This window comes from Gorilla gorilla, chromosome 10 (genome assembly GCF_029281585.2).
Source record: "Gorilla gorilla gorilla isolate KB3781 chromosome 10, NHGRI_mGorGor1-v2.1_pri, whole genome shotgun sequence".
Lineage (NCBI taxonomy): Eukaryota > Metazoa > Chordata > Mammalia > Primates > Hominidae > Gorilla > Gorilla gorilla.
The window spans coordinates 139,893,760-139,909,673 of record NC_073234.2 but is presented as its reverse complement, the minus strand read 5'-3'; the positions used below and the strand labels follow the sequence as shown (position 1 = coordinate 139,909,673).

General features: G+C 54.6%; 1 protein-coding gene across 37 annotated transcripts in view; it reads left to right on the top strand.

The window, feature by feature from the left end:
• Window positions 1-15,914, top strand: part of NCOR2 (nuclear receptor corepressor 2) — a 245,481-nt gene that overhangs the window by 112,149 nt on the left and 117,418 nt on the right. For all 37 annotated transcript variants that reach the window (XM_055358335.2, XM_055358347.2, XM_055358371.2 and 34 more), the window contains one exon: window positions 6,734-6,786. In XM_055358335.2, coding sequence (XP_055214310.1) covers window positions 6,734-6,786 — 53 coding nt within the window. The remainder of the gene's footprint in view (window positions 1-6,733; window positions 6,787-15,914) is intronic.

Below are 15,914 nucleotides of genomic sequence, written 5' to 3'. Positions count from 1 at the left end.
GAGCTGTGTTAATATTTTTCCAACATCAGGTGCAGCGCCTGCCTTGTAAACAGTAAGTGCTGGGCATTAGCTATGATGATGATGGTGATGATGATGATGATGGCGGTGATGATGGCGATGATGGCTGTCACTAGTGTCCTTTTGCTGCGGAAAGATGCCATGTCAGCAGCAGAGCTGGAAAGCAGGCCCCAGGCCTCCTGGAGTCCCTGGGCTGAGGATGGGTGGATGCAGAAGCCCTAGCCCCCAGAGAACGGGCCGCAGCCCCTGCCTGCCCCACAGCCATCTGTGCCCACTGAGCTGGTCAGCATGGATGGCTGTGGTGGGCACTGAAGGCATATGCTACCCACATGTGTGCCAGATGAGGGAGAGTCTCTGTGTGCATGGTGGGCTAGGGTGTGCGTGTGAGTGCGCCCAGGGTGCAGATAAAGGCTTATGCCTTCAGCCATGTGTAGTGGCTCATACCTGTAATCCCAGTGCTATGGAAGGCCAAGGCAGGAGGATTGCATGAAGCCAGGAATTTGAGATCAGCCTGGGCAAAATAGCAAGACCTTGTCTCTGCAAAAAATTAAAAAGTTCACCAGGTGTGGTGATGCACGCCTGTCGTCCCAGCTACTTGGGAGGCTGAGGCAGGAGGATCGCTTGAGCCCTGGAGTTCAAGGCTGCGGTGAGCTATGATCACACCACTGCACTCCAGCCTGGGCAATAGAATGAGACCCTGCCTCATAAAAAAACGAAACAGAAGTCTGACACCTTCAGAGCCTCAATCTAAACTCAGCTCCACTGCATGTTTGCCAAGTGGCCTTAGGAAACGGGCTGACCTCCCAGTACCACAGTGCTCTCTCATCTGGGACAGGCGGAGGCTCTAGGGCCTCCTTCCAGGGTCTTCCCGGGGTTAAAGGCAGTGCTGCCTGTTAAAGGCTCACCTAGTGCAGCAACTGGCCCCTACGAAGTGCTCAGTAGTTGTGAACAATTTGGTGATGAGCTGCTCCCCCTGAAGTTTCTGCAGGCTGCTCAGTTTTGCAGTGAGAGCTCCCCAAAGCCCGGGGTCCGTCTGTTGAGGCCACTCAGGAACTGCAAGCCCCGGGCTCCCAGGCCCACTCAGAAGGCAGAAGCAGGGAGGAGATGGCAAGGGCTCCTCCAGCTCAGAAGCAGGGCCCAGCTGCCCACCTGGCTGGACTCAGGAACCTCGCTGGGCTCCCCCACCCCTTCAGGGCTCTGCCCCCTCCAGGCACATCCTCGGGCCTGGGCGATCTGGGTGGTGAGCTCTGGCCTGGGGTCGTGCTTCTCTCAGTGGAAGTGATTTCTGGGGAAGTTTTCAGCAGCAGCAGGAGCTGCTGCTTGCTTGTTTTTTTGTTTTGTAAACAGCTTTATTGAGGTACAATTCACACGCATGCCATTCACTCACTTAAAGTGTACAGTTCAGTGGGTTTTAGTGTATTCACAGATGTGTGCAACTGTCACCACGGTCAATTTTAGAACATTCCATCATCTCAAAAAGAAACCCTTCTGTCTCTATGGATTTGCCTATTCTGGACATTTCCTATAAATGGAATCTTGCAATATGTGGTCCTTTGTGTCTGGTTTCTCTCACTCAGCATCATGTTTTCGAGGTTCATCCGTGTCGAGCGTGGGTCGGTCCTTCGTTCCTTTTTGTGGCTGAATCATATTTCACTGTAGGGGTAGGTCACGTGTTGTTTACCCACTCATCAGTCAGTGGACGTGAGATTGCATATTTGGAGTATTGTGAATAAAGTTGCTGTGAACATTAGTGTGCCGTTTCCATGTGAACGTACGTCTTCATTTCTCCTGGGTGTGTACCTAGGCGTGGAATTGCTAGATCCTTTGTTAACCCTGTTTAGCCCCTTGAGGAACTGCCCAACTCTTTTCCAAAGCGGCCGTACCATTTTACATCTCCACCAGTAAGCTGCCTCTTGCCTCGGTTTCTCCTAGGGATGGCAGGGTTGGATGAAGTTCCCGACCATTTCCAGACTTCCGGGTCCTCCCGCTCCCGTTTCCTGATTGGTCCCCGGGGGCCTCCTGGGGGAAAGGGCCTGTGTCTTAGGGCCCGAGGAACACAGGCGAGGAAGCCCCTGTCCGTGGGAGTCTGTGGGCAGATGGGGGTGGGCAGCTGCTGGTGTCAGAAGCTTTGCAACCAGGGACCCCACAGTGAGTCTTCTCTGGTTCTTTGGAGACAAGGGGACGGGGTTGTCTTCCACTTGGGGATCTCAGAGCAGAGGCTTCCACAAGGCTGATAGCACAGGAGGCTAAGATCTAGTGTCTGGACTCTTGAAGGCCCCTGGCTTGGTGCCAGTCAGTGGGGACAGGGAGGACGCCTCACAGAGCCGTTGCCGTCCCATTTTCTGGATGAGGCTCAGTGAGAGGAGTGCCTTGTGCCGGGCCACACAGCAAGAGATGAGGCGTGGAGGTGTGCTGAGCCCCTGGGGGAGCGGCCGGCCAGTTCTGCACAGATCTGCCAGGCCCGAGTGGCCACAGGCATCCTCCAAGCAGAGGCAGCTGCGTGGTGCACCCTCTGCAGGGTCCTGTCTACCACCTGGGTGCCAGAAGCCCAGGCCAGGGACGGCCTGAGGTGCTGTGGGCCACAGAGTCCAGTTCCCAGGGTGTCTTCCATCAGAAGCTGCAGTTCCAACGCCCCTCCCCTTGGCAGGGACAGATCCCTGTGGCCTTCCTGGAGGAATTTGCATTGGAAAGGATGAAAATAGCACCAGAGGTGCTAACCAGGGGTCGGGGGCACTGAGATGGTGGGGCACGACCCCTCCAGCCCAGCTGTGGGGACTGGACCAGGCTGGGAGCGGGCGCAGTGGTGGAGGGCGTGCCCAGCAGCCCCGACCTCTCTGCCGCTTTGAGTCATTGCTTCCTTCCTGTTCCAAGGCGTTATTTTAAGAAGCTGGTGTCACCAGCGGGTTGAGGGCTGGGGCTGTCACTTCATTTATTGCCAGCTCAGGCCGCCTGGGACTCTGGCTCTTCCTGGTGGCCCTGCTGGCTGGCTCAAAGCCCGAGGGGGGCCGCCTCCTCCCTGGCCCCTGCTGGCTTTCTTAGTCACCACCATGCCTCATCTCTGCCTGCGCCCTGCGTCTGGCACCTGCTCCCCTTTGCCCTCTTTCTGCCCTCTGAGTGGCTGTGCCTCTGATTTTAGAGGAGACGGAGGCTGAGCAAGAGAGAGCTGGACCTTGGGGCCTCCTGGGTGCCGCCCCCACCGCCCCAGGCTCCACACGCATCTAGGCCTCGATTCTCTCACTGGCGTGAGTCCCCCCAGGGGTCATTTCTCCCGGGAGGATAAGGCCTGGGGGTGAGGGACAGGGTCCAGCCATGCCCCCCAGCCTGTGTGGCTGTGGAGGTGCCTCATGGCCCCATGTGGGGACCCCGGCTAGCCTGGGCTGGGGAGCCGCCAGGCCTTTGTGCAGCCCCCTCTGCAGAGGGTAAGGGGGATGTTGGGGAGTCCCCTCGGGCCCTGCGTCCCCTCAGCAATGCACCTGCCAGGACATGTCACTGTCCCTCCCTCCCCCCACTCCCTTCTGGGCTTTCCAAGATGGCTGTCCTCAGCCTGTTGCCATGGCGGTGCACGGCATTCCAGGCAGCTCTGGGCCCAGAGCCTCCCCTGGGCTCCTGGGGTTCAGTGGCCTCGGGGAGTGGCCGGTGAGTGCCTCCCAGGGGGGCAGCTCCTGTTTAGAGGCAGCAGCACCCCACAGTATCCTCAGTCCTTCGGGGCCTTCACCTTGTGGGCCCCTCACCGATGGCCGCCTTGAGAAGCAGGGGCTGTGTCCCTATCTACAGGGCAGGGGAGGAGGCCACCAAGTGGAAGTGGCCTCCCTCCCCTGTGGCTTTGGTGGGTTGGAGGCTGACCGGGCTCTTGCTGCCCCTGGGAGCCGGTCCTGCATTTCTGCACCCGCCTGTGCCGCAGAAGCACTGTCCCCTCTGCCCACCTCGCCCTCCCAGGGCTGCGTGCTGTGGGCTTCCAGCCCCTTTCTGGCCCCCTTCGGCTGTTTGCTATCTTTAAAACCAAAACAAGACAAACATCAAATTTCACCAAGTCTGAAATTTTCTGGGCTATCCAAAATTTCCGTGAAGTAGGTCCTCTTTGACCTACACCCAAATTCCAGATGAGGAAACCGAGGCTGGAGTGTTTAGGGCACTTGTCCAAGCTCACAGCTAGTGAGGGAGGAGCCACCATTTAAATTGGGGCCTATCTGTTTCCAAAACCCGAACCTTTAAGTGATGTCCGCTTGCACCTGGCCTGCATTTGATTGGCATGTGGGGAACATAAAAGGAGCCAGTGTGGTTGCCCGGGTTACAGCATGGGCATCTTCACAGGGCCCCTTGCCATTCCTGAGACGAGGATTCGCACCCTCTGCAGGGATGCTGCACTGCACCCCTTCCCTCCACTGGGAAGTTCTGCAGTGAGTCTGACCGTGGGCTCTCTTGTTCCTCTGCCCACTTCTCCCTCTTGTTCAAACTTCCAGGGTCAGGGTGGGGAAACTGCCCTCTGTTCAGGGCTGAGAACCTTGGGAGGGGAGCCTGACCCGGCACGGGGAGAAATGGCCCATGGCAGCTGCAGGATGACATCTCTGTCCCCAGGAGAGTAGCTGAGCAGGAGCCTGGAATTGCCCGAGCCCAGTGGTGAATTCCCTAGGAGGGGATCTGGGGCTACAGGGGGAAAGGCGACATTGTCACCAGCCGAGACTGTCTGTGAGGCTCTGTAGAGCTGCAGAGGCCCTTCCCTGGGGATGGGTGGGCGGGGGTCTGGGTGGCCCACTCTGCCGGCGTCATCGGGAGGTGTGTTCAGCTCTATCCCCAGGGAAGAGACTTGTGTGTCCCTTCTGTCGCTGCAGCCCTGCCCTGAGGCTGCAGGACTCCACGTCTCCATCCTTCCCTGTTCCATCTGATCACTCACACTCTGTACCTGATCTTCCCACCATAGTCACCCATGGCCACCCTGGGAGGCTCCTGCTGTGTGCCTGGGTGTGTGAGAGGGAGAGGGACAGGACGAGAGGGAGACAGACAGACAGAAAGACATACACACACACACACACACAGAGACTCAGGCAGAGAGGGGAGCAGACTCCTTTCTCCAGCGCTGGAGCTGAGAGGCGGGCTGTCATTCAGGCTCATCTCTTACCAGCTGTGGGCAAATGTTGTAACCTCTTAAGGACTCAATTTTTCTTTCTGTACAGTGGGGGATGATTGTATCAGTTACCCGGTATGGTTACATGGCTACTGCTGGGGAATAAAGCAGCCCCACATTTAGAGGCTTGAAGCAGCAACTGTTCACTGTTTCTCACCTGTCTGGAAGGCAGCTGAGCATTTCTGCAGGTGTGGGCTCAGCTCTTGCACCTCCGTGGCCAGCGAGGGAGTCAGGGGGCCGGCGTTGTAGCTCAGCCCAGGCTGGGTTGCACCACGCTGCTCCTTGCCTCTCTGCCCGCTTCCTGCAGGCCAGGCTAGGCTCATTCTCTTGACAGAAACAGCAGAAATGCGAACTCGCATCTTCAAGCCTCTGCTTTTGCTAAGTGTGCAGCGATTCCACTGGCCACAGCAAGGTCATGGGTGGTTACAGGGAGGCGTGAAAGGTGGGTGCCATTAGCACAGTCACTGCTCCCTGATGGCGGCAATGTGACTGGCACCTCTCGGCACTTCAGCCTGCAGGAGCCAGCCTCAGAGGTTAGCATGCACTGTCTCGTTTGATCTTCACAAAATCCTATGAGTTTAACCCCATTTTATAGATGAGGAGAAATGGAGGCACAGATGGAATAAGTAACTTCCCAGGGAGACCCAGCTAGAAAGCATCAGAACCGGGACTTGAACCTAGGCTGTGCCCTTGGTTGCTAAGCAAGGTTCTTCCATCTGGGAGGGGACACGTGGCAGCTGGCTTGGTCCCTGCACCATCACAGATGCTGCCGTGCTTTCTGCGTCTCCTGATACGCTCTTTGAAGCCCTGTGCTTGCTACATGTGGGCCCTGCCTCCCTTTCTCACTGCTGTGTGGGATTTGTGGTGTAACCGAGTCCTGGTCTCCTTAGCTGCTCTTCTGGTGGTGGACGGCTAGCTTGCTTCTCACTGGCCGCTGTGAACAGTGCGTTAGGAACATCCTAGCGCCCGTCTCCTGGCGGAGCACAGTAGGCATCTGCAGGAGCATGGGGGTCGGAAGCGGGGGTGTCGGTGTTCGTTACCAGGTAGTGGCTGTTGTCTCTCTGGGGGATGTGTGCCCATACACCATGCTCCCACCAGCTATGTGCCAGCCTTCCTGTCACCCCAGACCTCACCAACACTTGGCATTCAACGTTTTTGTCTTTTGCTGGTCAGTGGGGGTGGAGTGGTATCTTGCAGCGTTGGGACGCGCGTTTCCATGGTGAGCTAGGAAGCCAAGTGGCTTTCCACGTTTGGTGGCCAGGGCCAATCTCTGGGGTGTGTGTGGGTTTGTCCTGGTGTGCTCTTGGCTGTGGCCCCTTCCAGGCCAGCACTGCTGAATGCCCCGCAGAGCAGCCATGACGACCTTGGTGGGGGTGGTCACAGTACCCACAGCTGTTCCCGAGGAACCAGTTTCAGCCTGTTCCTGGCTGGGGCTGCGTGCTGGGTCCCTGTGTTCTGTTTCATGCCTGCCTGCGGCTGAGCCCTCACCCAGAGGACAGCTCCTCCGTGCCAGGGCTGGGGCTCCTACCGGTGGGCTCTGCAGTGGCCAGTGGCCAGCCGGGCTCTGATGCCCTTCTCTCTCTCCCTTTGCAGCCGCTGTACAACCAGCCCTCCGACACCCGGCAGTATCATGAGAACATCAAAATGTGAGTGCTTGCGGGCAGCCGTGCAGACACACGGAGGCAGGGTGGGCAAGCAGGCTCTCAGCAGCCTGCATGGGATGTGGGACGTGGGCTCTCTGTTCCCATCAGGGGCTCCCGGCCAGGGCCAGGTGCTCCCGGAGGGGACAGGAGACAGTCCTAGGTGGCACCTGGGGTGGGGGCGGGGAGCAGAGAGAGTGTCCCCCTGAGGTTTTGGGAGACAGGCCAGGATTTGGGAGGGTGGGCGAGGGAGCTGCTGTTGCACAGGTGGGTCTGGAGAGATGGAGGTCAGAGGTCCCAGGCTGTACATCTGCATCCTGTTCGAGCAGGAGGGAGCTGTTGTGGGCAGAAGGCAGCTGGCTCAGGGAGATGGGGAGTGGCCCCAGTGCAGGTGGGGGGCTGGTGTTTTGGGCTCTGGCATAAGCATGTTTGGGAATCACCTGGTGTCTGCACAGAGAGGTCCCTCTGGCACAGCCCACTATGGGGCAGATCAGAGCACTCATCCAGGCCCTGAGGCTTTGGAGGTGGCCAATGTGATGTATTCTAATGATGGGGGCCTTTTCCCAGACCGGTGCTAGGAGGGAAGAAAATGTCAATTAAGTGCCACATGCCATCGGGTGGGGCAGTGCTGGAGGCTGGTAGCATTGTATCTTCAAGCGGGGTACAAGGCGTTGGAGGTGTGGCAGCTGGAAGGGGGCTGGCTTTTTCTTGGGATGCATTAACGGGAGCATAGACTGTTGGGCTGAGGAGGGCATGTTATCTCATGTTAGTGCCCAGGAACCCAAAAGGTAAAAGGGGCTGCAGATCTTGCCCCTTGAGGAACATATGGCCGTGTGGTGGGCTGGTAGGTTGGAGGTGAGACTCTTCGGGATCATAGCTGTTGAATGTTCAAGGTTCGTCATGGTGAGAGGGTACAGGCATTTGAGTGTGGCTGCAAAGGGAGGCGTTTAGCTGATTCAGTGGGTAGTTCAGCCCGGTCCGGTTGTTCAAGCGTTCCTGGGATGGAACTACAGAGTGTATATGCGGTGGTGAGCTCCCCGTTCCTGAAAGCATGCAAACCTTCCAGTGTTTTCACACATCTGCTGGTGCTGGGCTAGTCGACGGGGAGATCGCTGCTGTTGTAGTTTCCAGAGTTGCGCGACTGGTCCAAGCTCAGGTGATCAACTTGGCCACCCTCCTGCAGCATCTGGTCATTGTTGCAGCAGCCTAGAAAATCTCTCCTTGCTAGTTGAGGCCCTTGGCCTTCTCGGGTTCAGGAGCACCTGACAAAGGTACTTCACCAGCATGGCTGGCAAGGGGGTCATCCTCAGCCAGTGGCCAGCAGGGGCTGCAGAGTGTGTCAGGAAGGGGCATGTGTTCTGCGCCAGGGGTCCCGGGCTGGTACAGAAGGCCCATGTCAGATGCAGCCTGGGCTCCTCATCGGCCTGGCGGGCTCATTCATTGCCCAGGTCCCAGATCCCTTTTGACTCGACATAGTTTGTCTTCCAATCGGGCTACGCCTGTCCCTTCTGCAGCTTCCTGGGACCTGCCTCGCTCTGGGGCCCCTGTCTGGGGTGGGAAGCCACAGATGGAGGGGTGCTGAAAGCAAGGGGGACGTTCTTAGGACCTCATCACAGGTGGTTTAGGGGATGAGGGTGGGGTGTTCTCAACTGAGTCCGGGCTGTTTGGGGCATTCCCTCATTCATTCATCCCATCTTTATTGAGAGCCTGCTGTGTGTCAGGTCCCGTTCTAGGCCTTGGCTACTCAGCCTTGGATAAAACAAAGGCCTCGTCCCTCATCAAGATTTGTCTAGCAGTGGAGACAGAACCAGAATGAGTTAAGTAAACAAAACAAGAGAATGTCAGCTAATCCAGCCGGGTGCAGTGGCTCATGCCTATAATCCGAGCACTTTGGGAGGCTGAGGTGGGAGGACTGCCTGGGGCCAGGAGTTCAAGACCAGCCTGGCCAAACATAGCAAAAACTGACAAGAAATTAGCTGGGTGTGGTGGCACGTGCCTGTGGTCCCAGGTACTCAGGAGGCGAAGGAGGGAGAATCGCTTGAGCCCAGGAGTTCAGGGCTGCAGTGAGCCGTGATTGCACCACTGTACCCCAGCCTGGGAGACAGAGCAAAACCCTGTTTCTTTTAAAAAAAAAAAAAAAAGAAAGAAAGAAAAAAAAACAGAAAATACCAGCAAATCTAAAGTACTATGCTGACATAACTATCTTAAGCTCTTTATGCCTTCATATACCTAGTTATGATTTTTCTTTTTGACATAATAATTTTTGATAGCCATATTATTATACTGACAATTTTACGTAGGTTTTTTTCACTTAAAGTGAGTGATATTTTAAGCTGAATACTGTGGTTGATTTCAGGTAATAAAGACAGCCATAGAATCTAAACAAAAGAGGAGCAAGATGCTCATATAGATAACACCAGCAAATAGATATTGCTTCATCTTTGTGTAAGTAGAATAAAACTGTAAGCATATTAAAGCCAGTGCTGTATTTGACATCTCATCATCTTCCTCAGAGAATGGCTGTGGTCTATTAAAGTACATTTTGACTAAATAGGTAACCACCTCACTGAATTTGTTCCAAATCTAAATCACAAACAAACATGTTTATATTTAAAACAAATAGATGTGCTGGGCACGGTGGCTCATGCCTGTAATCCCCGCACTTTGGAAGGCCGAGGCAGGCAGATCACTTGAGGTCAGGAGTTCGAGACCAGCCTGGCCAACATGGTGAAACCCCATCTCTACTAAAAATACAAAAATTAGCCGGCTGTGGTGGCGTGTACCTGTAGTCCCAGCTACTCAGGAGGTTGAGGCAGGAGAATTGCTTGAACCTGGAAGATGGAGGTTGCAGTGCGCTGAGATCACGCCACTGCACTCCAGCCTGGGCAACAGAGCAAGACTCTGTCTCAAAAAATATATATAATATAATATAAAACAAATAGATGAATAATTAAGATTTCCTACACTGTAAGTAGTCAATTTCTGTTAGAAAAACCTTTGTATGTAAATTATTGGAACTGATTTGTCCTAATAATTTTAGTTTTTTGGATATTTTCTACTAAAATTATCATCCCTTCTATTTTTTAGATTTCAATGTGGTTATCATTAAATTTCATTGTGCAGTCATTCATTTTTTAAAAATTCTATTACTCTGGTAAGTGGGGTAATGGGAGAGAAAATGAGGGGGTGACATTAGCCAGAGAGGTCAGGGCAGGCCATGACAGTTAAGGGGACCCTTGTAGGCTGAGCAGCAGCCGGTTGTGTGGACCTCTGGGGAGTGTCCCAGACAGGTGGAACAGGAGGTGCAAAGGCCTCCCTGAGCTGGCAGGGGTCACAGAGAAGGCTGGCATGGCCCAAGGAGGTAGGCAAGGGAGAGGAGGGCACAGGCCAGGTCACGGGGGGCTGGTAAGGAGTTCCGGTTTTATTATCTGTTGGGATAATAATGATGAAGTTTATAATAGTGATGAAGTTTATCCCAGGAAGCAATGTGATCAGACTTTTGTTTTAAAAGTTCACTTTGGTGGCTGCAGGGAGGAAGGACCTGGGGGTAGGGGTGAGAATACCATGGGAAGGCCCCTGCAGGAGCTGCCGAGGTAGGTAGTGAGCACCCTGTCACTGGGAGGTATGCAAGCTGAGGGTGCATAATGTTCAGGAAATCTGCAGTGCCCAGGAAGCTGCCCTTGGCAGCCTCTGCACCCTGCACTCCTTGCAGGCTCTGATGTTTCGTGACTGCTCATGCTAGACTGCAGAAACTGTCTCGTGTCCAGTGCTGGGACATGGGAAGGGAGGCCCTGTGCAGGCCCCGTCCCACCGCATGGCTGGACACAGGGACCTCAAGTGGGACCGCAGCTTATCCTGGCTGTTTGACTAGCTGTGTGTCCCTGTGGGAAGTCACTTGCCCTCTAGGGCCCAGTTTCAGACGTGCTCACTGAGGTCAGTGCTCAGCACATAGAGCACATACTGGGTTTTTGGTTCTTCTTTCGTCTACAGAGACCCAAACTCATTCATTCGACAAATATTTACTGAGCATCTACTACACGCCAGGCACTGTTCTGGGCCTCTAGGAGATAGGAGTGAATGAGGCCTGACATTCTAGTAGGGGAGGCTGATAAGAATAAATACATTGTGATAAGTGACTGCCGCCATGGGACAATGAGATGATCCAGCCGGGGTCAGGTGGGGCTCCCAGCTTCCCCTGGAGCAGCCTCCCCGGCGCTCACGGCCTCCTTGCCCCGCTGCTGTCATTGCTTCTAGGTGGGAGGTCGTTCCCTCCCCAGAGACCTTGTCCCGTCACTTTAATTTCTCTGCATCTGCATGCTGGGGCCGCGGAGTGAAAGTTAATTTCACGCTTGACTTCCTGCCGCACAGACGATTTCGGACGCGTTGGAGTCGCCTGTAGCCGCCTCCGCTGCCCTCCCACCGCCACCTGCTTCGGGCGCTGTTGGTGTCCCCTGCTGCAGGAGGGAGCGCTCAGACCACCGGGGCGGGGCCGGGGCAGCCGCAGAGGGGCAGGAGATGGGGGCTACATCAAGGAATGGGCCGCACCCTGGGCAGGACGCTCCAGGAATTCCCGGGCGTCTATGGAGCCCGCGTGGGATGTGGTGAAAGCGCGTGGGACCTGGGGATGAGCGGCAGATGGCGCTCAGGCACATTCTGCCTCTGCCTGCCCGGGGGTTGCCCTGGTTCACTGGCCCCCTCAGGCCTGGAAGCCTGCTGGTTTCTTCTGTTGCTCGTTTTTCTTTTTTCGCAGCCTGATTTCTTCCCTCCTGCTGCCTCATTTGGGGGTCAGCTGATGGGAACTGTCAGACCCGGGGCTGTGCAGGCGGAAAGGGGGATCAGTCAGAACCCAGGTTACTCTTAGCAGGTCTCTCTGGTCTTGTTCAGAGACATCAGATGACTCCCCCAGGGTCACACAGACAAATTCCTAGACCAGTCCTAACTGCACATCCAGCCAGCTTCCTCTCCTGGGTCTCTACTCCAGGCCCTGCCCCTCCCTACCTGGGTGACCTTAGACAAGTCACATCACATTGTTTGGCACTGTCACAGCTTTTGGTTGGTGCTCAGTGATCAGGAGGTTCAGACCATCACCCCAACCCGCAGTCTCTTCCCAAGGTATCCGGGCCCTGCATATCTGCCTCCCTCTTCCTCTCCCCTGCAGCCGGGGTCAGGCTCTCCCTGAGCACCCCTTCTGCCCTCTCTAGATTCACTATTGCTGCCTCCCTCCCTAGAACCCAGGGCTCTGCTCATTTTCTTCTTCCCACCCCATTCCTCTGCTTCTTTCAGGCCTCAGCTCAAACCTCCCTTCCTCCAGGAAGGAAGGCCTGATTGCCCCAAGCTTTCCTTTTCCAGTACCCCATAAACCCCAGGACCAGTCCCAGCCAGGGTCCAACCGGACTCCCCTGGAATACTCTCATAATTCCTGCCTCCTTATCCTGCCCTCCTATGTCCTGCTTCTCCTCTCCAGTGCCCTGGCAGATGGCAAGACTAGGTTTCCTTATAGGGTGTGTGTTTTTAAACCCTGACTTCTTTGCACCCCATGAATGCCTCTACCAGCAAACTCATCACATGCTGCTTAGCCCATGCCTCCAGAGCCCTCCTACAGACTGTGGTCCTTATGCTTGCCGGACAGAAGCTCAGCAGAAAAGATTTGTCTGCGGTAAGCTATTTGCATCTTCATTGCCTAAACACTGCTTGGAACAAAATAAACACTTAAAAAAACGTTTGCCAGAGGAATGTTGAACACGTGGGCATCATAAACCAGGAGTCCCCCAGGTGGCTGCCTCCAGGAGTGGGAAGGAAGGTTTGAGTGAGGAGGGCTGGTGTGAGGCAATAGGGAGTGGTAGGGGCTGAGGAACGGGGAGCTGGGCAACCTTTGAAAGGGACAGCCAAGCCTCAGTTTCCCAGCCTGTGGCCATGAAGGGGTGTGGCCCGATGGCCTGATGTTTTCAAGAGAAGCTTTAGGTTTGGCTTTTTGTGTAACAGCCTCTGGTTTTCTGTGCTGGCAATGAATTTAGGATTTTAGAAAGCACCAGCTGGGTGCGGTGGCTCACACCTGTAATCCCAGCACTTTGGGAGGCTGAGGCAGGCAGATCATGAGGTCAGGAGTTTGAGATCAGCCTGGCCAATATAGTGAAACCCCGTCTCTACTAAAAATACGAAAATTAGCTGGGCGTAGTGGCACGTGCCTATAGCTCCAGCTACTTGGGAGGCTGAGGCAGGAGAATCACTTGAACCTGGGAGGCAGAGGTTGCAGTGAGCCGAGATTGTGCCACTGCACTCCAGCCTAGGTGACAGAGCAACAGACTCCATCTCAAAAAAATAAAAAATAAAAATAAAGCACCACAGCCCAACACAGCACCCTCAGAGGCTGTCTCTGGCCTGTGCACTGTGCAATTTGCACCCTGCGGACTTGACATGTGTTTGCAGACTTGACATGTGTCCTCTTGCGTGGTACGTGGATGTCTCTGGGTGGCAGGCAGTGTCCTTGCTTTGGGAGGAAACCTGGATCAGCCAGGGTGGAGTCACACCCTCAGTTGCTGCCCATCGGTGGCAAACAGACGGCTGCATGCACATCACCACCACCTCGAGGCCTCATACTCACCGAGTCGTTTTCCAGCTGCAGTGACAGCACCGCGGTTTGTGGAAGATCACATGCCAGACTAGCTTCTCAGCGCTGCCTTAACACTCGGCCGTGAACCGGGCGGCTGAAAATGGCAGGAACTTTCTTCTCTCACAGTACTGGAGGCCAGCAGTTGGAAATCAAGGTGCTGCAGGACCACATTCTCTGGAAGGCTCTGGGGGAGGCTGCTTCCTTGCCGGTTCCAGCTCCTGGCGGCTGCCGGCCTCCTTGGCGTTCCTTGGCTGGGAGATGCGTCACTCCCATCTTTTGTATTCGTGTGGTGTTCTTCCCGTGTCTGTTCGCGTCATCTCCCCTCCGTGTGTTCTGTCTTTTTGTCCAAATTTCCCCTTTTCATAAGTCATTGGATTAGGGCCCACCCCAGTGACCTCATTCTAACTTGCTTCTCGCTCTAAAGACCCTGTTTCCAAATGAGGTCATGTTTTGAGGTGCTGGGACTTAGGACTTTACACATATCAGTTTTTTTTTAGTTGGGGTTGGGGGTGACATTCCCACCTGTACTAGGCAGTGTACCACCTGCAAACCCCAAAGTCAATTTTGTATGGTCCTCACCATGGTGTTTCAAAGTGGATTCTGTCTCTCTTCTTTTGTGGGAAGGTGGAACTATTTATTTTGAAGTAACTAGATTGTACGTTGTGCAACAGAAGAGTTGCAAATATGCTCCAGAGTTCCCACACACACGTCACCTGGCACCCCTCATGTGGACAGCTTATATAACATCAGAGAAACACTTACCACAACTAGGGCCTGCCATGGTGGCCCACGCCTGTCATCCCAGCACTTTGGGAGGCCAAGGTGGGAGGATCACTTGAGGCTAGGAGTTGGAGACGAGGTGGGCAACAAAGCAAGACCTCATCTCTACCAAAAAATAAATTAGCCAAGTATGGTGGCATGTACCTGTAGTTCCAGCTACTCAGGAGGCTGAGGCAGGAGGATTGCTTGAGCCCAGGAGTTCAAGGATACAGTGAGCCATGATCAAGCCACTGCACTCCCGCCTGGGAGACAGGGTAAGACCCTGTCTCTAAAAACAAAAATCAAAACAAAACAAAACAAAATACTAAGAAAGAAATAGTGGCACATGACCCTCTGCTAAACTACTAGCTGTCTTTGCATTTTCACCCGTCTCTCCGCCAACGTCTGTTTTCTGGTCCAGGATCTGATTCAGGTTCTCACGTGACATTTGTGCTCGTGTCTCTTTAGTCTCCAGTCCGTGACGGCTTCTCAGCCTTGCCTTGTTTTTCACGACCCCAGCACTTGTGAAGATCACTGGTCATGGCTTTCTTTTACAGGTGTTTCCTCCTGGTAAGACTGGGATGGTGGGTTTTGGGGAAGACCAGAGAGAGGTAAGGGGGCTGCGTGATGCCCACATGATAGGGGGCTCTGCCCTAGGTCTCCGCTGTCGCCTTAGAGTTATCCCTCCTTTGCTCTGTTCTTTACTAGGGAGTCACCAAGTCCCACCCATCTTCCAGGGGAGGGGAGTTAAGCTCCGCCTCCTGGAGGGAGGAATATAGATTTGTGGAGCCACCGCCATGATTCATACATACTTGCGGGGAGATTCTTTGAGACTGTGCAAATTTGCTGTTGCTCCTTAAAATTTTGCCAACCAATTTAGCATTCATCCCCGGATCTTGCCAGCGGCGGTTGGGTTATTACTGCGTTCTAATGACGATTTTGTGTTTCCCTCCTCTCTTGGACATTTATTCATTGGAACTCTAGAAGAAAGATCTGTCCCTTCTCCTCCATGTATTGATGTATTGAATCATTTGTTTGTAATCACATGGACTCGTGGGGATTTGTTTTATTCCTGGGACGCTAATCTAGTCCCAGGGTTATTTCTGTTGTCACTCACATTGTTCCAGCTCTGGCAGCCGGAAACCTTCAGGCTGGGTTCTGTGTCCTTTTGACTTTTGTTTTCTTTTGTTTTTGGCAATTCTTGACTTAAAGTCACTCTGGGCTCTTCTTGCATACTTCCTGGCCGAGCGCTGGAATCAGCCATGGCCTGGGCAGCGCGGTTTCTGGGATTGGAGGATGGTCTTCGCCGAGATATGGGTGCTGCCGTGCTCATGGCCCCTGGGCCTTCACTGCTTCTAGGCCTTCACAGCTGTCTTTTGCATAAAAGACCAAACCCTTTGCCATGTCCAAACTCACAGGACCCTGCAGGACTGGCCCTGCCAGTCTTGCTCACAGCCCCTCCTCCGTCCTCTCTGCCCCTCCCCAGCACTGTCCAGCCACAGGGCCTTCCTCTGTCTGTGCTTCCGATACACAGAGTTTGTTCCTGTGTCCTGCGGTGCCCTCCAGCTGGAGTTCCCTTCCTTCTGGATCTTCCCAGAGCCGGGTCCTTCTGATGACGTAGATCCCAGCTCAAGGCCATCCTCTCTGGGAGACCTTTCTGCACCACGGAATCTAAAATAGCCCCTCACACCCCGTCCCCTAGCACCCACTAGCCCACCATTCTATTTAAGTTCCTAAATCCAGGATTATCTTGGTCATCTTGCTT